We start from the raw sequence: 24,245 nt of genomic DNA, 5'->3' as shown, positions 1-24,245 counted from the left end.
ATGTACATCATTGCAGCAGAGAAAGCAGGCAGTATGATCAACTGATAAGACAAGTAAGTGCTATAAATCTATCGATTGTCAGATATTTCATTTAATTGGGAGTCACACCATGACGAAACCAAGAACTATCAGTGAGTCCAGTTAAAACGGTAAAAGTGATTTGGGGATCATCACTGAATGGTGAAATAGCCCTCGTCTGCTCCAACTCTGCTGGACAGTACAGCACTCCCTTAGTACTAATTCTCCAGCAGCTGAGTATTGCCCTCAGTACACCCCCTCCAATAGGCTGGCTATTCCCCTCTACAAGCACTGTCTGAATTGTGTGCTCAAATCTCTGGAGTGACTTTTGAACCTTTTTGTAGAAAACTCCTGCAATATCCCCTTCGCAAAAGCTGACCCTTATTCCAGTTTGAACAAGAAATATAAAGTGGTTAATACAGAATCATTCATCTCTTTTATTTAGGAATAATTCAAAACTTCAAGATCAATCCTACTTGCGTTCTGTTCCATAGCCTCTTTTGTAATGTGGTAGTTGAAGACTGTAGCACTCACTGCCTGGAAGGACTGGCTGAACGGTGTACTGCAGAGAGACAGCTGCTTGATACAACTGCTTCTTGTTGCATCTTCAAGCTGTTAAATACTCGGTGAAGCTCCATGTTTTGGAAGAGTTGCTGATAACTTTCTAACTTTGTCCTCATGGATTCTGAATCTTCTGCTGGTGCAAAGTAAGGCAGTTACAGTGAGAAAGACATATATAAACCCTTGCACTTTTCACTCTCAGAATCTCAGAAATATTACATAGAACATAGAGCAATACAGCACAGAATCAGGCCCTTCGGTCCACGATGTTGTGCCGAACATTTGTCCTAGTTTAAGCACCTATCCATGTACCTATCCAATTGCCACTTAAAGGTCACCAATGATTCTGACTCTACCCAGAGAGTGGTGGGGGCATGGAATGCACTGCCTGTGGGAGTGGCAAAGAACCTACCCCTGACATCCCCCCTATACCTTCCACCCTTCACCTTAAATTTATGTCCCCTGTGTACCCGGGGAAAAAGTCTCTGACTGTCTACTCTTTCTATTCCCCAGATCATCTTATAAACCTCTATCAAGTCACCCCTCATCCTTCGCCATTCCAATGAGAAAAGGCCTAGCACTCTCAACCTATCCTCGAACGACCTATTCTCCATTCCAGGCAACAGCCTGGTAAATTTCCTCTGCACCCTCTCCAAAGCTTCCACATCTTTCCTAAAGTGAGGCGACCAGAACTGCACACAGTACTCCAAATGTGGCCTTACCAAGGTCCTGTACAGCTGCAACATCACCTCACGACTCTTGCATTCAATCCCTCTGCTAATGAACGCGAATACACCATAGGCCTTCTTACAAGCTCTAGCCACCTTAGTGGCAACTTTCAAAGAGCTATGAACATAGACCCCAAGATCCCTCTGCTCCTCCACCTTACTAAGAACCCTACCGTTAACCCTGTATTCCACATTCGTATTTGTCCTTCCAAAATGGACAACCTCACACTTGACAGGGTTGAATTCCATCTGCCACTCCTCAGCCCAGCTCTGCATCATATCTAAGTCCCTTTGCAGCTGACAACAGCCCTCCTCACTATCCACAACTCCATCTATCTTCGTATCGTCTGCAAATGTATTGACCCACCTTTCGACTCCGTCTTCCAAGTCATTAATAAAAATTTAAAAAAGCAGAGGACCCAGAACTGATCCCTGCAGAACTCCACTTGTAACTGGGCTCCAGGCTGAATATTTACCATCTACCATCACTCTCTGACTTCGACCGGTTAGCCAGTTCTCTATCCAACTGGCCAAATTTCCCACTATCTCATGCCTCCTGACTTTCCACATAAGCCTACCATGGGGAACCTTATCAAATGCCTTACTAAAATCCATGTACACTACATCCACTGCTCTACCCTCATCCACATGCTTGGTCACCTCCTCAAAGAATTCAATAAGACTTGTAAGGCAAGACCTACCCTTCACAAATCTGTGCTGGCTGTCCCTAATCAAGCAGTGTCTTTCCAGATACTCATAAATCCTATCCCTCAGTACCCTTTCCATTACTTTGCCTACCACCGAAGTAAGACTAACTGGCCTGTAATTCCTGGAGTTATCCCTATTCCCTTTTTTGAACAGGGGCACAACATTCGCCGCTCTCCAGTCCCCTGGTACCACCCCCGTTGACAGTGAAGACGAAAAGATCATTGCCAACGGCTCTGCAATTTCCTCTCTTGCTTCCCACATAATCCTAGTGCAAAAGATGGCAATTTAACCCATCATGTCTATTCAAACAATCCCACTGTCCAGCACTTGGCCCATTGCTTTCATGTTATGACATTGCTCATCCACATGCTTTTTAAAAGATTGAGAGATTGAGAGATTTCCCACCTCCACTACTCTCACAGGCAGTGTATACTAGATTCCCACCAACCTCGGTGAAAATTCTTTTCCTCAAATCCCTTCTGAACCTCCTGCCTTTCAGCTTAAAATTATGTTCCCTTGTCACTGACCTGTCAACTAAGGGGACAGCTGCTTTATATCCACCTGATCCATGACCCCTCAATCTTATATTCCTCAATCAGGTCTCATCTTAGCCTTCTCTGCTCTAAAGAAAACAACCTGATCTTATCCAAGGGCTTATGCTCGAAACGTCGAATTCTCTATTCCTGAGATGCTGCCTGACCTGCTGTGCTTTGACCAGCAACACATTTGCAGCTGTGATCTTATCCAGCCTCCACAAAGTGAAGCCATTCCATCCCAAGCCACACCCCAGTGAATCTCTTCTGTATCCACCTCCACTGCAATTAGTAACTCCAGCTGTGGCCTGTATAGCTTCAACATAATCTCCCTGCTCCCATAATCTATGCTGTGACTGATAAAGGCACATCTCATATGCTTTCTTAACCTCCTTATTTACCTGTCCTGCCACTTTCAGGAATCTGTGTACAAGGATCTTAAGATCCTTATGTTCCTCCGAGTTGCCTAGTGCCTCGCATTCCCTCGTCTTGTTACTACTTCACACTTTTAAGAATTAAATTCTGTTTGCCACTGACCTGCCAACTTGACCAATCAGTCTGTGTCCTCCTGTAACTTCCTCATGGTCAATCACGTGGCCAATCCTCATGTAATCCACAAACTGATTTATCATCCGTCTCACATTTTCTTCTGTATTTTTTGTGAATATCATGAACAAACAACTCAGCACTGATCACAGTGACACATTAGTATGCACCAGCTTTCAATCACACACCGCCTTCTACTGCCACCCTCTGTCTCCGTCTAGTAAACCAATACTGTAATTAATTTGCCAAGTTACCCAGATCCCATGTACTTTTAGAACATAGAACATTACAGTGCAGTACAGGCCCTCAATGTTGTGCTGACTTGCGGAACCAATCTGAAGCCTATCTATCCTACACTATTCCATTTTCATCCATATGTCAATCCAATACCCATTTAAATGCCCTTAAAGTTGGCCAGTCTACTACTGTTGCAGGCAGGCTATTCCATGCCCCTACTACTCTGAGTAAAGATACTACCTCTGACATCTGTCCTATATCTATCACCCTTCAATTTAAAGCTATGTCTCCTCATGCTGGCCATCACCATCCGAGGAAAAAGGCTCTCACTTTCCACCCACCTAACCCGCTCTCAATTAAATCACCTCTCAACAAAAACAGCCTCAAGTCCCTCAGCCTTTTCTCATACAAACTTCCCTTCGTTCCAGGCAACATCCCAGTAAGTGTCCTCTGAATGCTTTCCAAAGCTTCCACATCCTTCCTATAATACCAGAACGGTACACAATACTCCAAGTACAGCTGCAGCATGGCCTCATAGCACTGAAACTCAATCCCTCTACCAACAAAAGCTAGCACATCGTATGCCTTCTTAATAACCCTGTCAAACTGGGTGGCAACTTTCAGGGATCTATGTGCACGGACAGCGAGATCTCTCTGCTCATCGACTACCAAGAATCTTACCATTAGCCCAGTCAACTATTCTCGTTGCACCTTCCAAAGTGAATCATCTCACACTTTTCCACATTAAACTCCATTTGCCACCTCTCAACCCAGTTCTGCAGCTTATCTATATCCCTCTGTAACCTGCAACATCCTTCTGCATTATCCACAATGCTACCAATCGTAGTGTCATCCGCAAATTTGCTAACCCATCCTTCTAAGCCCACATCTGGGTCATTTATAAAAATGACAAACAGCCGTGGCCCCAAAACAGATCCTTGCAGTACTTCACTAGTAACGGAACTCCAGGATGAACATTTCCCATCAACCACCACCCTGTCTTCTTTCAGCTAGCCAATTTCTGATCCAAATCACTAATTCACCCTCCATCCCATGCCTCCATATTTTATGCAATAGCCTACCGTGGGGAACCTTATCAAACGCCTTACTGAAATCCATATACACCACATCAACTGCTTTCTCCTCATCCATCTGTTTGGTCACCTTCTCAAAGAACTCAATAAGGTTCGAGAGGCACGACCTAACCTTCACAAAACTGTGTTGACTATCCCTAATCAACTTATTCCTTTCTAGATAATTATAAATTCTATCACTTATCACCTTTTCCAACACTTTACTCCCAACTGAAGTAAGGCTCATTGGTCTATAATTACCAGGGTTGTCTCTCCTCCCATTCTTGAACTAGGGAACAACATTTGCTATCCTCCAGTCTTCTGGCACTATTCTGGTTGACAATGATGATTTAAAGATCAAAGCCAAAGGCTCTTCAATCTCCTCCCTGGCTTCCCAGAGAATCCCAGGATAAATCCCATCCGGCCCAGGGAACATATCTATTTTCACGCTTTCCAGAATTGCTAACACCTCCTCCTTATGAGCCTCAATCCCATCTAGTCTAGTAGCCTGTATCTCAGTATTCTCCTTGACAACATTGTCTTTTTCCAGTGTAATTACTGATGAAAAATATTCTTTTAGCACCCCTCCTATCTCTTTGGATTCCACTCACAACTTCCTACGACTGTATTTAATTCAAAGTTTGTGAGGAGATTTGTAGCTCGGGTGCTTGTTGTTGCGGTTCTGTTCGCCGAGCTGGGAATTTGTTTTGGAGACGTTTTGTCCCCATCTAGGTGACATCCTCAATGCTTGGGAGCCTCCTGTGAAGCACTTCTGTGATGTTTCCTCCGGCATTTATAGTGGTTTGTCTCTTACGCTTCTGGTTGTCAGTTCCAGCTGTCCGCTGCAGTGGCCGGTGTATTGGGTCCAGGTCGATGTGTTTGTTGATAGAATCTGTGGATGAGTGCCATGCCTCTAGGAATTCCCTGGCTGTTCTCTGTTTGGCTTGTCCTATAATAGTAGTGTTGTCCCAGTCAACCTCATGTTGCTTGTCATCTGCGAGTGTGGCTACTAAGGATAGCTGGTCGTGTCGTTTCGTGGCTAGTTGGTGTTCATGGATGTGGATCGTTAGCTGTCTTCCTGTTTGTCCTATGTAGTGTTTTGTGCAGTCCTTATATAGGATTTTCTACACGACGTTGGTTTTGCTCATGCTGTGTATCGGGTCCTTTGTCCTGGTGAGTTGTTGTCTGAGAGTGGCTGTTGGTTTGTGTGCTGTTATGAGTCCTAGTGGTCGCAGCAGTCTGGCTGTCTGGCCACTGCAGCGGACAGCTGGAACTGACGACCAGAAGCGGCAGAGACAAACCACTATAAATGCCGGAGGAAACAACACAGAAGCGCTTCACAGGAGGTTCCCAAGCACTGAGGATGTCACCTAGACAGGGGACGAAATATCTGCAACACAAATCCCCAGCTCGGCAAACAAAACACAACTGTACTTAATTGGCCCTAATCTTTCTCTAGTCATTCTTTTATTCCTGACATATCTATAAAAAGGTTGAGGGTTTTCCTTTATCCTATGTGAGAATGACTTCTCATATCCCCTCCTGGCTCCTCTGAGCTCTCTCTTTAGGTCTTTCCTGGCTAACTTGCAACTCTCAAGCGCCTGAACCGAGCCTTCATGAACCATCCTAACATAAGCCTTCTTATTCCTCTTGACAAGAGATTCAACTTCTTTAATACACCACAGCTCCCTCACTCGACCACTTCCTTCCTTCCTGACAGGTACATACTTATCAAGCACATGCAGTAGCTGTTCCTTGAATAAGCTCCACATTTCAATTGTGCCCATCCCCTGCAGTTTCCTTCCCCATCCTATGCATCCTAAATCTTGCCTAATTGCATCATAATTGCCTTTCCCCCAGCAATAATTCTTGCCCTGCGGTATGTACCTCTCCCTTTCCATCGCTCAAGTAAACATAACTGAAGTCTGGTCACTATCACCAAAGTGCTCACCTACATCCAAATCTAACACCTGGCCGCGTTCATTCCCCAGTACCAAATCCAATGTAACCTCGCCCCTAGTTGGCCTGGTTACATACTGTGTAAGGAAACCCTCCTGCATATATTGGACAAAAACTGACCCACCTAAAGTACTTGGAACTATAGTATTCCCAGTCAATATTTGGAAAGTTAAAGCCCCCATAACAACTACCTGTCACTCTCACTTCTATCCACAATTATCTTTGCTATCCTTTCCTCTACATCTCTGGAACTATTCGGAGACCTACAGAAACCTCCCAGTAAATAAATCCTCAAATGTTCTTTCTGCCACCATAATACTGTCCTTGACTAGCAATGCCACACCTCCCCTTCTTTTACCATCTTCTCTGTTCTTACCGAAACATCTAAATCCCGGAACCTGCAACAACCATTCCTGTCCCTGCTCTACTCAGGTCTCTGAAATGGCTACAACAGTGAAGTCCCAGGTGCTGCAAGTTCACTCACCTTATTCTGGATGCTCCAGGAATTGAAACCTCAAATTCTGACCTCATTACTCTCAACCTCCTAAACACTGGAACTACAAATTAGGTACCCATCTCCCTGCGGAATTAGTTTAAACCTTCCCAAACAGCATTTGCAAATATCGTCCCCCAGGATATTGGTACCCCTCTGTTCAAGTGTAGACCATTCTGTTCGTAGAGGTCCCACCTACCTCAGAATGAGTCCCATTTATCCAGGGATCCAAATCCCTCCCTCCTGCACCATCCCTGTAGCCACGTGTTCAACTCCTCTCTCTCCCTATTCCTCACCTCGCTAGCACGTGGCACGGATAACAAACCAGAAATAACAACTGTTTGTTCTAGCACCAACCTTCCACCCTAGTTCCCTGAATTTCTGCCTTAAACCCCCATCCCTTTTCTTACCGCTGTGGACCACGACTCGGAGCTGCTCCCTCTCCCCCTCCCGAAAACACAATCCAAGACATCATGAACTGTGGCACCTGGGATTCACCAATGAGTCTCTCTTGTTCCCACAGAACCTCCTATCTGTCCCTCTAACTATGGAGTCCCCAATGACTAATGCTCTGTTCCTCACCCCGCTTCCCTTCTGAGCAACAGGGACAGATTCTGTGCCAGAGACCTGTACCCCACCGATTACCCCTGGTAATTAATCCTCCCCAACAGTATCCAAAACAGTACACTTGTTATTGAGGGGAACGGCCACAGGGATTCCCTGCACTTCCTGCTGGTTCCTTTTCTGTCCCCTGACTGTACCCGTCTGCCTTTTTATTGCAACTGAGGTGTGACTACCTCCTTGTAACTCTTCTCAATAAGCCTCTGCCTCCCGAGTGATCCAAAGTTCATCCAGCTCCAGTTCCCTAACACTGTTTTTGAGGAGCTGGAGTGCACTTCCCACAGAGGAAGTCAGCAGAGACTAGTGGTGACCCTTACCTCCCACATTCTGCAGGAGGTACGTTCAACTGCCCTAACCTCTATTCCCACTATTCTAAATTCCCAAAGAGTGGTTTTATCTCAAATCATAAGGCCAAGTTTGAGAGACATGACCTTCTCCTCACAAACCCATGCTGCCTATCACTAATAAGTCCATATTTTTCCAAACAGTAGTAAATACTATACCCAAGAATCTTCTCTCAATAATTTCTGCACCACTTGCTTAAAGCTTTAGCCTGGGAACTTGTCTACGTTAATGCCAGTCAGAACCCCCAACATCTATTTTCAGATTGATATGCCCCAGAATATCAAATTACTACTCCTGAGACTCACCATCCACCATGTCCTAATCCTTTGTGAAAACCAAGGCAGGTTTTCATTAAGGACCTCACCCACTTCCTCCATCTACATGTATCATTCCTTCCTTTATCCTTGAACAGACCTACCCTTTTTCCAGCTATCCTCTTACTCTTATATATGTATAATACACATGGGAATTTTCCTTAATCGTGCTTGTGAAGGACATTTCATGGCCCTTTTATCCCTCCTAATTCCTTGTTTGAATTCTTACCTGCTACCTTTATATTCTTTGAGGGCTCTGTGTTCAGTTTCCTAAACTTTACTTATGCCTCCTTTTTATTTTTGACTAAGCTCTCAATTTCTCCTGGCATTTAAGGTTTCAAAATTTTGCTATATTTGCCCTTCATTTTCACAGCAACATGCTGATCCTGAACTCTAATCAACTGGTCCTTAAAAGATTCCACCATGCCAGACATGGATCAACCCTCAAACGGCCACCCCCTAGTTCCTGCCTAACATTATGGTAGTTAGCCTTCCCCTATTTAGTACCTTCCTTCTCTATAAGTAACTTAAAGCTTACAGAATGATGGTCATTGTTGCTGAAATGCTCCCTGCCACAGCTTCAATCACCTGGCTGGGTTCATTTCCCAGTATGAGGTCTAGTGTGACCCCCTTTCCTAGTTGAACTATTTATATTTGTTTTAAAACACCAACCTGGACACACCTAACAAATTCCAACCTCCCTCCCCTCCCCCCCACCCCACCCCAGTTTTAGCTGACTGTGGGCCATGAATATCAAGAATCTCTGACCATACTATTGCTATAGTTTTTCCTTTCGCAACAGCATACCTCGTCAATCTAGCATTTTCAACACTGGCATACCTAAAAACAACAGGATAGCAGAGTTCTCCGAGAAGTATGATTTGTGGTGCTCTCCTCAATTCAGAAGAGCCAGGAGCAGGAGTAGGTCATCTGGCCACTCGAGCCTGCTCCATTATTCAGTAAAATCATGGCTGATCTTTTCATGGACTCAGCTCCACTTACCTGCTCTCTCACCATAACTCTTAATTCTTTTACTGTTCAAAAATGTATCTATCTTTGTCTTAAAAACATACAATGAGGCAGCTCAACTACTTCACTAGGTTAGAGACAAAAATGTTTTGAAAAACGTGCTTTTCCTGCCTCCATCATCCAGATAGTCCTCCGCTGCACGACCTCCATTCCCCATTCCACTGCTCTAACCCCCCCCCAACAATGACCACCTCACCAGTCTCCGCATCTAACACATCATCCTCAAACACTTCCACCACTTCCAAGTAGACCCCACCACCAAGATCATCTTCCCCATCTCACCCCTCTTTACCTTCCGCAAGGACCATTTCCTCCGACACTCCCACCAGCAGACCCTCAGGTACCTTCACCTGCAAAACCTGCTGGTAACACCACCCCCTCACCTCCATCATGGCCCCAAACAGTCCTTCCAGGTGAGACAGAGGTTGACCTGTCTCTCCTCCAACCTAGTTTACTACATCAAATGCTCCCGACATGGTCTTCTCCATGTCGGGGAGACCGAACGTAAACTTAGGGAACAGTCCGTCGAGCATCACAGCTCGCAGGGGCCGGCCGGACCTCCCAGTCACCGCACATTTCAATTCCCTTTCCCACTCCCTTTCCGGCATGACCATCCTTGGCCTCCTCCATTGTCTAAATAAACCACAGCTCCTAATGGAGGAACACCTTATCTTACACCTGGGTACCCTACAGTTCTCCAATTTCAAATAATCTCCCTCCCCCTCCCCTGCTCCCTGCCACCAACCAGATTCTTTCCCACCACTGACCAACCAGGTCGTACTCTCTATCTGTTTTCTACTATCCCCACTTCATCACCCTGCCCCCACCATCCCCTTTATTTGCAGCAATCCCCACACCCACCCCCAGTCCTGAAATGTCGACTTCTGCACTTCCTGATGCTGCTTGCCTTGCTGTGTTCTTCCAGCTTCCTGCCTGCCCAACTACTTCACTGGGCAGGGAATTCCACGGATTCACAACTCTTTGGGTGACGAAACTCATCCTCAACACAGTCCGTAACCTGCTCCCCCTTATTTTGTGGCTACGCCCCTAGTTCTAGTTCAACCCGCCAGTGGAAACAACCTCCCTGCTTCCACTTTACCTATTGTCTTCATAATTGTATATGTTTCTATAAGATCCTCCTTCAACCTTTTAAATTCCAATGAGTGTGGTGACATAAATCCTCCCCGGATCAAAGGATTCTGCACAACTGGCAGGCCTATGGTTCTCACCAATCTAGTGATTTGCAATTTCCTTTGTGTTTTCTTCTGATCCCTTATCCATGAATAGATCGAAACAGTTGAATTGAGCAGATTTTAAAAATCCGTCTGTGCTCAGTTAAAGATGATGCATTTTTGCTGAGGGATTTAAAATATTAATACTTATGATCCTTGTTTAGTTTGCTGCATGCACAATGTTGCAAACCTTTCCAGTAAGGCCTTAACTATAGCTAGTGCAAGTAAATGTTATTGATTTGAACATTCAATTCAGCTGACAACAGTGGGTGTGTTGTGGAATTGTTGTCTCATTGAAAGTATGTCATATTACTGAAAAGGGTGGAAACCACCGATCTAGAAGGACATGGGCAACAGGTACATTCGAACACCAGTCCCTGCAAGTTCCCCTCCAACTTTGAAACATTTCACTGTTCCATCAGTTTTGCTGAGTCAATACCCTGGAACTCCCTCCCAAACAGCACTGTGAATCTGCCTGCAGCACATGGACTGCAGCAATTCAAGAAGGCAGCTCACTACCATTTTTTTCAAGGTAATTCAGGATAAGCAATAAATTCTGTGATGGCCAGCAAAACCCACATCCCATAAACAAAGGAAAAAAAAACATATTCTCCCACGGACTCCCTCACTTAATCCAGTGCTCAGTTCAATCCCTCCCTCCCCATCTTGCTTGCTTGATACTTCGCTCTTTCTCATTTGCTTTCTTCTTAGCCACTGCTCAAACCCTGAAGATCATAAGATGTCGGCACAGAGGTAGTGCATTCAGCCCAACAAGTCTCCTCTGCCATTTAATGAGATCATGGCTGCTGATCTGATCATTCTCAATTCCACTTCCCTGCCTTGTCCCAATAATCCTTCATGCCCTTACTGATTAAAAATCTGTCTATTCCAACATTGTATATACTGAATGACCTAGCCTTAACAGCCTTCTACGGGAAAGAATTCCATAAATTCACAACCCTCAGAGGAGAAATCCTTCAGCTCTGTCTTAATCGAGTGATCCCTTACCTTAAGATTATGTCATATGGTGCCAGACTTTGCTACAACGGGAAACAACCTCTTCATGTCTACCCTGTCAAGTCCCCAGAAAATTTGTGATATTTCAATGGGATCATACCTTATTCTTCTAAATTCCAATGCATACAGGCCCAACCAACTTCTCACAAGACAGTACTCTCCATACTTGGATCAGCCGAGTGAACCTCTGGAATGCATCCCATGCCAGTTTATCTTTCCTCAAATAAAAGGACAAAAACTGTTTGCATTTTTACCAGCTGCCTTGCCCAATATGACTCTCTTCCATCCTCATTCAATCCCCTCCCCCACTCACTCAGTAAGACTAACACATAATATGAGGAGATTAATGCTAATGCTTCCATTTGTTGATTTTTTTAATGAATTCATGGGATGTTACCGTCACAGGTCAGGTCAGCGTTTATTGCCCATCTCTAGTTATCCTTGAAAAAGTCATCGTGAGCCACATTTTTAAAACACTACAGTTCATTTGGTTCAAAGTTTGGGAGAAGATTTGTAGCTCGGGTGCTCCCTGGCTGTTCTCTGTTTGGATTGCCCTATAATAGTAGTGTTGTCCCAGTCGAATTCATGTTGCCAGGGAATTCCTAGAGGCATGGCACTCATCCACAGATTCTATCAACAAACACACCAACCTAGACCCAATATACCAGCCACTGCAGCGGACAGCAAGAACTGACAACCGGAAGCGGCAGAGACAAACCACTATAAATGCCGGAGTAAACATCACAGAAGCGCTTCACAGGAGGCTCCCAAGCACTGAGGATGTCACCTAGAAAGAGGACGAAACGTTTGCAACACAAACTCCCAGCTCGGCGAACAGAACCACAACAGTTCATTTGGTGTAGGGGCACTCAATCCCATTTGGGTGGAATTTCTAGGATTTTCACCTGGGTCATATTTGTCCTGGGAATGTATCATGGAAACAGTGTTGAGTGAGCTTTACTTCCAGTTTAAAAGCATAGATAGGGATTTACTTTCAGTTAAAAGAGATGGGGACACTTTACTCTGTACCAAACCTTGTGCTATACGTGTCCAGGGAATATTTGATGGGGATATTGAAGAGGAAACTTTACACTGTGACTATCTCTGTGCTGTACCTGTCCTTGGAGTATTTGATGGGGACAGTATAGAGGACACTTTGTATCTAACCCCATACTGTACCTTCCTGAGATATACAGTTATCATGTATTGGGATCCAACTCCTATTTGTTCTCACCTGTACAGGTCAATGTGACTTCAGTTGGAAGGTAGCATGCAAGATCCTCATATACCAGTTTCACTTGGACGTCATGATGCATGTCCCCACACTGAATGGGACACTGAAATTTCAACAAGTTATATGCAGCATTCTTCTGTACCTGGCCCGTCAGGGATGTATGGTGGTGCACCTGGGAAAGAGTGACACTATTAGTATTTAGCTTATTGTAAACCTATTGGTCAGTACTGTAGCGGTAACTTCATTCTGAACCTAATTTCTACTCTACCAGTCCGGAGTGTTTAATTACTTGAAAAAAATAAACAAAAAGTACAAAGTAATGTCGATGTCATTGTCTTGCCCAGACTTGTTGCCAATCCCAAATTACCCTTGAGAAGGTGGTGGTGAGCCACTGTCTTGAACCAGTACAGTCCATGGGGATGTAGGGTCACCTACAATGTTGCCAAAGAAGAGTTCCAGGATTTTGACCCAGCAACACCAAAGGAACAAACATATTTTTCCAAATCAGGCTGGCCAGTGGCTGGGAGGGTAGCTTACAGATGGTGCTGTTTCCATTTATCATTTCTGCTCATTCCTTATCCCTCTGGGTGGTAGCAAACATGGTTTAAAAAAAAAATTTGTCTTTTGACATTTTTGTTTTCCCCATTGTTAATTGCCCAGTGGGCAATCGAGATATCAGAGCCTGGTGTCATATGCAGACCAGACCAGGTAAAGGTAGCGAATTTCCTTTATATAGAACTAGAATAATACAGCGCATAACAGGCCCTTCGTCCCTCGATGTTGCACCGTCCTGTGAACTATTCTCAGCTCATCCCCCTACACTATCCCAAAATCATCCATGTGCTCATCTAAGGATTGTTTAAATCTCCCTAATGTGTCTGAGTTAACTATATTAGCAGGTAGGGCATTCCACACCCTTACCACTCTCTGCATAAAGAACCTGCCTCTGACATCTGTCTTAAATCAATCACCCCTCAATTTGTAGCTATGTCCCCTTGTACAAGCTGACGTCATCATCCTAGGAAAAAGACTTTCACTGTCTACGCTATCTAATCCTCTGATCATCTCATATGTCTCTATCAAATCCCCTCTTAGCCGCTTCTTTCCAATGAGAACAGTCCAAGTCTCTCAGCCTTTCCTTATAAGACCTTCCCTCCAGACCATGCAACAACCTGGTAAATCTCCTCTGCACCTTTTACAATGCTTCCATATCGTTCCCGAAATATGGGGGCCAGAACTGTACACAATAATCCAGATGTGGATGCACAAGCATTTTGTATAGTTGCAGCATGATATTACGGCTCCGGAACTCAATCCCTCTATGAGTGAAACCGAACACACCATATGCCTTCTTAACAGCACTATCCACCTGGGTGGCAACTTTCAGGGATCAATGTACATGGACTCCAAGATCCCTCTGCACATCCACACTACCAAGAATCTTTCCATTGACCCAGTACTCTGCCTTCCTGTTATTCTTCCCAAAGTGCATCACCTCACATTTAGTTGCATTGAACTCCATTTGCCACCTCTCAGCCCATTTCTGCAGTTTACCAAATCCCCCTGCAGCCTGTAATATTCTTCCACACTGTCCACTACTCCACCAACTTTAGTGTCGTCTGCAAATTTACTAATCCATCCACCTATGCCTGCGTCTAAGTCATTTGTAAAAATGACAAACAGCAGTGGTCCCAAAACAGACCCTTGTGGCACACCACTAGTAACCAGACTCCAGGCTGAATATTTTCCCATCAACCACCACTCGCTGCCTTCTTTCAGAAAGACAGTTTCTAATCCAAACTGCTAAATCACCCTCAATTCCACGCCTCTGCATTTTCTCCAACAGCCTACCATGTGGAACCTTATCAAAGGCTTTACTGAAGTCCATGTATACCACGTCAACTGCCCTACCCTCATCTACATGCTTGGTCACCTTCTCAAAAACCTCAATCAAGTTTGTGAGACACGACCTGCCCTTGACAAAACCATGTGGACTATCTGAAATCCAATTGTTGCTTGCTAGATGATCCTAAATCTTATCTCTTATAATCCTTTCCAAAACCTTTCCTACAACAGAAGTAAGGCTCAATGATCTATAATTACTTGGGTCATCTCTACTGCCCTTCTTGAACAAGGGCACAACATTTGCAGTCCTCCAGTCCTTTAGCATTAAACCTGTAGACAATGATAACTCAAATATCAAAGCCAAAGGCACTGCTAATTCCTCCCTGGCTTCCCAAAGAATCCTCAGATAAATCCCATCCGGTCCAGGGGACTTGTCTACTTTCACTCCTTCTAGAACTGATAACACCTGTTTATAACTAACCTCGATCCTTTCTGGTCTAATATCTCGTACCTCATTATTCTCCTTGACAATATTCTCCTTTTCCTGAGTGAAAACCGATGAGAACTGTTCCTCTAGCACCTCTCCGATCTCCACAGGGCCCACACACAACTTCCCACTTCTGTCTTTGACTGGCCCTGTTCCTACCCTAATCATCCTTTTATTCCTCACATATCTATAGAAAGCTTTAGGGTTCTCCTTTATTCTATTTGCTAAAGACTGTTCGTGTTCTCTCTTTGCTCTTCTTAACTCTCCCTTTAAATCATTCCGAGCTGATCTGTAACTCTCCATTGCCTCATCTGTACCATCTTGCCTCATCAACACATAAGCCTCCTTCTTCTTCTTAACGAGAGATGTAATTTCTGTCGTAAACCACAGTTCCATTACCTTTTCACTTCCTCCCTGCCTGACAGGGACATACCTATCAAGGACACGCATTTTGCTACCCCATTCTATGCATCCTAATTCTTGCCTAATCGTGTTATAATTTCCCTTGCCCCATCAATAACTCTTGACCTGTGGCACGTACCTATCCCTTTCCATCGCTAAACTAAACGTAACTGAATTATGGTCACTCTCTCCAAATTGCTCACCTACAACTAAATCAAACACCTGGCCTGGTTCATTACCAAGCACCAGATCCAGTGTGGCATCCCCTCTTGTCGGCCCTTCGACATACTGTGTCAGGAAACCCTCCTGTACACATTGGACAAAAACTGATCCATCTGACGTACTAGAGTAATAACATTTCCAGTCAATGTTGGGGAAGTTAAAGTCCCCCATAATGACTACCCTGTTCCTTTTCACTTCTACCCAGAATAATTTTGCTAATCCTCTATTCCACCTCCCTGGAACTCTGCGGAGGCCTATAAAAAACTCCAAGCAGCCTGACCTCTCCTCTCCTGTTTCTAACCTCAGCCCACACTACCTCAGTAGACAAGTCCTCATCAAAAGTTCTCTCAGCCACCATTATACTGTCCTTGACTAAGGCCACACCTCCCCCTCTTTTACCACCTTGCCTGTTCTTAATGAAAGATCTAAACCCTGGAACCTGCAACATCCATTCCTCACCCTGCTCTATCCATGTCTCCGAAATGGCCACAACATTGGAGTCCCAGGTACTGTTCTATGCTGCAAGTTCACCTACCTTATTTTGGATACTTGTGGCGTTGAAGCAGACACACTTCAAACCACTTTGCTGTCTGCCAGCACATTCCTGTGACCCTGAAATTCTGTCCCTGTCCTTCCTACTCTCATCCTCCTGTGCACTGTAACTACACCTCCGGTCCCCAATCCCCTGCTGAGCTAGTTTAAACCCACCCGAATAGCACCAGCAAATTTCACACCCAGGACATTAGTACCCCTCTGGTTCAAGTGAAGACCGTCCTGTTTGTATAAGTCCCACCTTCCCCAGAATGAGCCCCAATTATCCAAGAACCTGAAACCCCCCCTCCTGTACCATCCTTGCACCCACACGTTCAGCTGATATCTCTCCCTATTCCATGCCTCGCTATCACGTGGCACAGGTAATAAATCAGAGATAACAACTCCGTTTGTTCTAGCTCTCAGCTTCCACCCTAGCTTCCTGAAATCCTGCCTTACATCCCTATCCCTCTTTCTACCTATGTCATTGGTACCCACATGGACAACGACTTGAGGCTGGTCACCCTCTCCCTTCAGGACCCCAAAGATACAATCAGAGACAACACGGACCCTGGCACCTGGGAGACAACACACCAACCGCGAGTCTCGTTCGTTCCCAACAAACCTTCTATTTGAGCCTCTAACTACTGAGTCCCCAATGACTAACATTCTCCTCCTTTCCCTCCCTCCTTTCTGTGCAACAGGGACAGGCTCTGTGCCAGAGACCTGGGCTCCACTGCATACCCCTGAAAGTCGTCCCCCTCAACAGTATCCAAGACGGCAGAAATGTTTTTTGGGGGAACGACCACAGGGGATCACTCTACTGACTGTTCTTTCCCCCTTCAAACAATCACCCAGCTTTCTTCGTGCCTAGGAGTAACTACTTCCTGTAACTCTTATCACAGCCTCTGCCTCCTGAATGATCCGAAGTTCATCCAGTTCCCTAACATGGTCTTGGAGGAGCGAGAGTTGGGCGCACTTCCTGCAGAGGTACTTGGATGGGACACTAATGGCATCCCTCACCTCAAACATCATGCAGGAGGAACATTGCTGTCCCTGCACTCATTCCCTGCTTGTCCCCTTATCACAAAGTAAAAAAGAAGAGACGCTTACCTGATATGTCCCTGGTCTTTAAGGTTAGAGCAGGTGGTTGGGTGGAAGGCCCGACGAAGGTAGGATCTTGGGTTGAGAAAACACTGACTTATTTCGCTGGACGGAAATAAAAATAAGAAGTCCCTCCTTTCCCAGAAACCTCTGCTCTTTGACTTCAAATTTAAAAGCTCAAATCAGTGACTCACCGCTGCCTTTACTAAGGAAATTACTGATGCAGATGGGCATTTACGACAACTGACCGTGGGGCACACGTCTACCATCCACCATGGAAGGATTCAAACCCAGGCTGCCAGAACATTCCCTGGGTCTCTGGATTAGCAGCTCGGCAATAATACCACCAGGTTGCCACCTCCCCTTCATTTGTGCAGTATGATTCTTTAGTTAGCATTGTACCACTACCTCCTCATGTGGAAGGCTTTGAACTCTTTCAGTACCTATTCTGAGTGTTTGTTGCAAGAGAACAGAGAAAGCTTTCATTCGCAGGGCGTGGACATGGCTGGCAAAGCCAGAATTTATTGTCCATCTCTAAACACCCTTGAGAAGGTGGTAGCAAGCTTTTTTTTTAGGTTAGTCTAGATGAGGATGGCAAATTTTAAAATAAGGCAGGTTTTCTCAATGATTCATTTGTCATGTGATCATTATGGGCGGCACGGTGGTTAGCACTGCTGTCTCACAGCGCCTGAGACCCGGGTTCATTTCCCGACTCAGGCGACTGACTGTGTGGAGTTTGCACGTTCTCCCCGTGTCTGCGTGGGTTTCCTCCGGGTGCTCCAGTTTCCTCCCACAGCCCAAAGATGTGCGGGTCAGGTGAATTGGCCATGCTAAATTGCCCGTAGTGTTAGGTAAGGGGTAAATATAGGGGTACGGGTGGGTTGCGCTTCGGCGGGTCGGTGTGGACTTGTTGGGCCGAAGGGCCTGTTTCCACACTGTAAGTAATCTAATCTAATTATTATGAAGACCACTTTTCATTTGAGATCTACTTAATTTACTAAATTTGAATTCTCAGCTGCTGTAGTGGGATTTTATTTTGTGCCTCTGGATTACTCATCCATGGCACTTAATTATCAAATAGTCCTGTGCTGTATTGTCCTGGGGTGTTTGATAGGGGCAGTGTACAAGAAGCTTTATTTTTTGTTAGAATAGTAGAGTAAACTTTACTCTGTCTGTCCCTGTCCTGGATGTAATTGAAAGAGCTTTACCTGCTGTTTACTTTTAGTTTAAAAGAGTAGAGAGAGCTTTACTCTGAATTTCAACCATTGCTGTGCCTGCTCTGGGAGTATTTTACAGGGAGGAAGGAAGATTTACTTTCAGTTAAAATAGTTGAGAGTGCTTTATTCCATCTGAATATTGTTCAGCTGAATCACTGTGTACCAATTGTACCTGTAATTGCTCCACCTGATATCTTCTGCTGGCATAGGCATTCAGGGCATCCCGCAGCACATCCACGAACTGCCCAAGGTCATTCTGCAGGTACATGCGAGCTGTCTGCTCCAGAGGGATGAAGGCAGGTATGTTGTGCTGAATGATCTTGCGTGGATGCTTGGTGTGAATGTCCAGGTAATAAGAGTCTAGGTAGATACCTTCATATGCAGTGCTGATACAGAAAGAGAATGTAGAGCTTGGCTCTCTCACCTTAACGCTAACTCCTACACAGAGACAGAAAAAGATCAAGTGTAACCAACAGTGATCATCCAAACAGATTTTTTTGCCTCTCTTTCTAATGCCGAGTCTCTCTGATACTTCACCAAAATCTCGCATCAGTATAGGGATAAGTGGCCTTAATCTATCACTAAATTACAATATACTATCAAAAGACAAAAGGTGCTCCAAGGAGATTGGCTGGAACGAATTTAACCTAAAAGAGTAAACAGAACCCACGGTTATGATAAAAGCAAACCATGGATCAAGTCTCATCTGACCTTCAAAGCTGCTGCTATTTTACCTGAATCAGGGCTGACTTATAAACAGAGTATGAAATAGAGTCATAGAGTCCTATGGCATGGAGACAGGCCTTATGACCAAACTGGTCCATGCCAACCAAAATGTCCATCTACGCTAATCCCATGGCCCATATCCTTTTCTATCCATGTATTTGTTCAAATGCCTTTTAAATGTTATTAATGTACCCACTTCAACAACTTCCGCTGGCAGCTCATTCCATATGCGTACCACCCTCTGTGTAAAGGGTTGCTCCTCAGATAACCTTTGATTCTTTCCCCTCTAACCTTAAACTGATGTCCTCGAGTCCTGGCTGAGTGCATTCATCCTACCCAAGCCTCTCATGATATTACACATTTCTGTAAGATCCCCCCCTCAGTCTCCTACGCTCTAAAGAAAAAAGGTCCTAGCTTGTCCAACCGCTCCTTATTATTCAGTTTGATAACATCCTTCCTATGGCAAGGTGACCAAAACTAAACACAATGCTCTAACTGTATTCTCACCAACATCATGTATAACTGCAACATAACTTCCCAACTCCTATACTCAGTTGCCTGACTGATGAAGGCCAGTGTGCCAAAAGCCTTCTTCACTGCCCTGTCTACCTGGGACTCCACTTTCAGAGAACCACGTACCCGAAACCCAAGGTCGCACTGTTCCACTACACTCCTGAAGGCTCTACCATTCAACATGTAACTCAGATCTAGATTTGATTTTCCAAAATGCAAGAGCTAACACTTATCTATATTAAACTCCATTTGCCATTTCTTGGCCCACTTCCCCAGCTGATCAAGGTCCTGCTGCAATTTCTGATAACCTTCCTCACTGTCCACAATCCCGCCTATTTTAGCGTCATCGAGAAACTTATTAATCATTGATATAGACAACAATCAGCTCTGGGCCCAGCACCAACCCCTGAGGCACTCCACTAATCACAGGCCTCCAGTCCGACAAGCATCCTTCCACTATTACTCTCTGCTTCCTACCATCAAGCCAATTGTGTATCCCATTTGCCAGCTGCCCCTAACCTTTCAGAGTAGCCTACCATGTGGACTTTTATCAAAGGCCTTACAGAAATCCATACAGACTATGTCTATCGTCTTGCCCTCCTCAATTTTCCTGGTCATTTCATCAAATAATTCTAATAAACTTCTGAGGCATGATACCCCATGCACAAAACCATGCTGACTGCTAATCAAACCCTATCTTTCCAAATTCATGTTGTATCTTATCCCTCAGAATTTTCCCAAGTAACCTACTGACCACAGAAGTGTTAGGTTTACAGTTTATAGTTCCCAGGTTTTTCTTTACAGCTCTTGTTGAATAATGGCATATTCTATGACTAAAGCCCTGTTGGATGCCCATCTTCCTACTGAGCACCAGGTCCTCCATAATCCCCTTCTCAGTTGTGGTGAGAAATCGGACTTCTCCCAGAATCCTCCTAAGTCGTTTCTCACCACTATCCTATCTTATTTGAGTAACTCAGTTAAGAGGTAGATAACAGCAATCAATTTGGAAGACAAATATCAGGTCAGCCTTTACTACCAGTGGATTGGAGCAATTATAAAGGGGCTTGGTGAGACCACGTCTGGAATATTATGTACAGCTTTATTCTTGACATTTAAATAAATAGTTACTTGTACTGAAGACAGCACAGCAAAGGTACACTAAATTAGTCGCTGGGATGATAGGCGAAGTGAGCTCAGATTCTTGGGGTTTAGAATGAGAGTTGATTTCATTGAAACATACCACAAACTCACAGAACTTGACAGGCCAGATACAGAAAGGTTGTTTCTTCTGATTGTGCAATCTAGACATGGGGCATAGTCTCAGGACAAAGATGCAATGATTTAGGAATGAAACTTCTTCAATTTAGGAGTTGTAAATCTTTGGAATTCTCTGCCCAGTGCTATGGATAGTCTTATGGTGCACTGTAGATGGGGGCTGAGGGGTGACCTTATAGAAGTTTCTACAATCATGAGGGGCATGGATTGGGTGAATAGTCAAGGTCTTTTCCCCAGGGTAGGAGAGTCCAAAACTCAAGGCTATAGGTTTAAGGAGAGAGCAGAAAAATTTAAAAAGGACCTAAAGGGCAACTGTATCATGCACAGGGTGGTGTGTATATGGAATGAGCTGCCAGAGGAAATGACAGAGGCTGGTACAATTACACTATCTAAAAGGCATCTGGATGGGTATATGAATAGGAAAGGCTTAAAGGATATAGTCCAAATGCTGGCAAGTGGGACTAGATTAATTTAAGATATCTGATCGGCATGAATGAGTTGAACCAAAAGGTCTGTTTCCATGCTGTACATCTCTATGATTCTATGAATATTGTTAAGAAAGAGTTTTGCAGTATAAAGGGTTTGAAAAAATAGAATTAAGGTTGACAATCAGCCATTATTGTATTCAAGTGGCTGAATGGTCCACTGCTGCTCTTATTTATTTTCATCCATGTTTTCATATTATCAGTATTATTAATGTGGTCAACAATTTTGTGTGCAGTTGGTACTCACTATCCCACAATAAATTTATGTAAGTTGAGTGATGTTCAAAGATGAACAGGAACTCACCTGCAAGGCTATATGCATCCAGAATGTCCTGCAGAGTCTTGACTCTCCCTTTCAGTAACATGGAACTAACATCCACTTTGTCCAACAGTGGCACTGAGACTGTTCGCGTCTCTGTCAGAATATCTAACAAGGACTGCATATAAAAGAGTTAGTGTCAGTGTGGGAATATCAGATAGACAGCTCTTACAAGAAGATCATACTCAATATTGCACTTCACCCGATATCTTACAAACAGCAGGGTCTTCCTAGCCCCCAGTGCTGCTATGGGGAAACAGGATCATATCCTACCACAGCAACGAGCAGAATTTCAATTCAATAAGAATCTGGAATTGAAAGCCAGTTTCAGTCATAGTGACCATGAAATGAAATTATCATTGATTCTCAAAATTCCATCTGAGCCAGTCATATCCTTAGAGTCAGAGAGGTTTACTGCATGGAAACAGGCCCTTCGGCCCAACTGGCCAATGCCACCCAGCTTTCATAATTTAAACCCCAACCATTAGCCTGTGTTTGGTCCATATCCCTCCATAGCTATCCCATCCATGCACCTGTCTAAATGTTTCTTAAATGCCAAAATTGTATTTACTTCCACCATTACCTCTAGCAGCCCCCATCCTGTGTGTGAAAACAATTGCCTCTCTAGACCCTTTTGTACCTCTCCCCTCTTACCTTAAACCTATGACCTCTAGCTTTAGACTCCCCTACTGGGAAAAGCTGACAGCTACCTTCGTTATTTATACCTCCCATGATTTGATATACCTCTACAATGCCACCCCCTCAGTCTCCAACACTCCAGGGAAAGTCGCAGCCTATCCAACCTCCCCTTATAACTCAACTTTCCAGTCCAGATAGCATCCTAGTAAATCTTTTCTGCACTCTTTCTAGTTTAATAATATCTTTTCTACAGTAGGGTGACACAAACTACACACAGTACTCCAAATGTGGCCTTACCAACGAATTGTGCAGCTGCAACAAGTTGTCCCAACTCCAATACTCAATCCTCTGATCAATGACAGCTGATAGCCTTCTTCACCACCCTGACCTACCTGTGACTCCATTTTCAAGGATCTATGAACCTGTACCCCAAGATCTCTGTTCTTCCCAAGGTTCTACCATTGACGATTTAAATTCTGTCCTGGTTTGCCTTATCAAAATGTAACACCTTGTATTTGCCTAAATTAAATGCTAACTGTCATTCCTCAGCCCATTGGTCCAGTTGATCAAGATAGAGAAAGAAACTGCTATCCTGAGTTAGTCTGACCTACAGCAATGTGGTTGACTCTTAACTGCCCTCTGAAATGGCTATTCAATTGTATCAAATAGCTAAAAGATCTCAAATGAATGACACCTAGACACCAGAAATGACAACAGCAAACTCAGCAACGTTGACTTTATAAAATCATCCTTTCTTACTGCCAAAATTTGGAAAGCAGTTTCACAGACCAGTCAAGTAACAGCTTGACACTGCCATATTTATATAATCATATCTTACACAAAACTTCCCATGCAGCACCATTACTGGACACGTACTATCCCACAACCAGTTTCGGCAAAGCACAGGTACTGGCACTAAACAAAAACGGAAAGAACCACAGATGCTTTAAATCAGAAACAAAATAAAAATTGTTAGAAAAGCTCAGCTAGTCTGAACAAGAGTCACTAGACCTGAATTGTTAACTCTGATTTCTCTTCACAGATGCTACTAGACTAGCTGAGCTTTTCCAGCAATTTCTGTTTTTGTTTGAGAGGCATTGGTACCTTGATTTTCAATTGGAAGGGACCCTGGAAATCCCCAACATTAATTCTAGATCCAATGAAGTCCAGTAGCATCATGCCAACAAGGGCAAGGAATCTCTTGCTGATCGTAACTTATTGAACACCCCCACCCCTTTGTTTTTGGCTGATGAATCAGTGCTGCTCCACGTTAAACACTGTTTGGAGGACGACTAAGAGTAGCAAAGGAACAAGGATATACTCTGGTTGGGTGATTTCATTTTTGGGTCCTAAAGGACATTGCTGCTAGACTAGGTCTGTGGCAGGTACTGAGGTAACTAACAAGATGGAAAAACATACTGTTCCTCAATGTTCTTGGCCAGCAGGGTTAAGGAGAATCCCAAGGCATTTTATACATATGTCCGGAGCAAGAGAGTGGCTGGAGAAAGAGTAGGCCCACTCAAGGATAAAGGAGAACAGTTATGTGTGGATCCTTAATGAGTACTTCATATCAGTGTTCACCAAAGAGAGGGATATGAGGGATGTTGAGGTTAGGGAAAGGTGTGTGAATACTCTCAGGCAGGTCAACATAATGTTGGAGGAAGTGTTGTGTGTTTTGAAATGCATTGAGATAGACAACTAAATACACTTCAGATGATTGTCCCACTATGTTCATTAACCTGGTCCTGCCTATTCTTCTAATTAGACTCACTTGACTTAACATCGACCATCTCCTCGATCACTCCACATGCTGACTTACTACTGTTTCCCCA

General features: G+C 44.3%; 1 protein-coding gene across 4 annotated transcripts in view; it reads right to left on the bottom strand.

The window, feature by feature from the left end:
• Positions 1–431: 431 nt before the first annotated feature.
• Positions 432–24,245, bottom strand: part of cenpo (centromere protein O) — a 38,888-nt gene continuing 15,074 nt past the window's right edge. Inside the window, exons 3-6 of one of the 4 annotated variants that reach the window (XM_060831181.1) lie at positions 21,760–21,892; positions 18,629–18,894; positions 12,649–12,820; positions 432–715 (exon numbers count right to left, since the gene is read on the bottom strand). In XM_060831181.1, the coding sequence (XP_060687164.1) occupies positions 549–715; positions 12,649–12,820; positions 18,629–18,894; positions 21,760–21,892 (738 nt within the window). In that variant the 3' untranslated portion in view covers positions 432–548. Of the gene's footprint in view, positions 716–12,648; positions 12,821–17,248; positions 17,315–18,628; positions 18,895–21,759; positions 21,893–24,245 lie in introns of those variants that run through there. The other 3 variants (XM_060831182.1, XM_060831185.1, XM_060831183.1) reach the window with 3 other exon arrangements.

Source organism: Hemiscyllium ocellatum, chromosome 10, assembly GCF_020745735.1.
Source record: "Hemiscyllium ocellatum isolate sHemOce1 chromosome 10, sHemOce1.pat.X.cur, whole genome shotgun sequence".
Classification (NCBI taxonomy): Eukaryota; Metazoa; Chordata; class Chondrichthyes; order Orectolobiformes; family Hemiscylliidae; genus Hemiscyllium; species Hemiscyllium ocellatum.
Note: the sequence above shows the minus strand (reverse complement) of the source record. Positions and strands in the feature narration are given on the sequence as shown.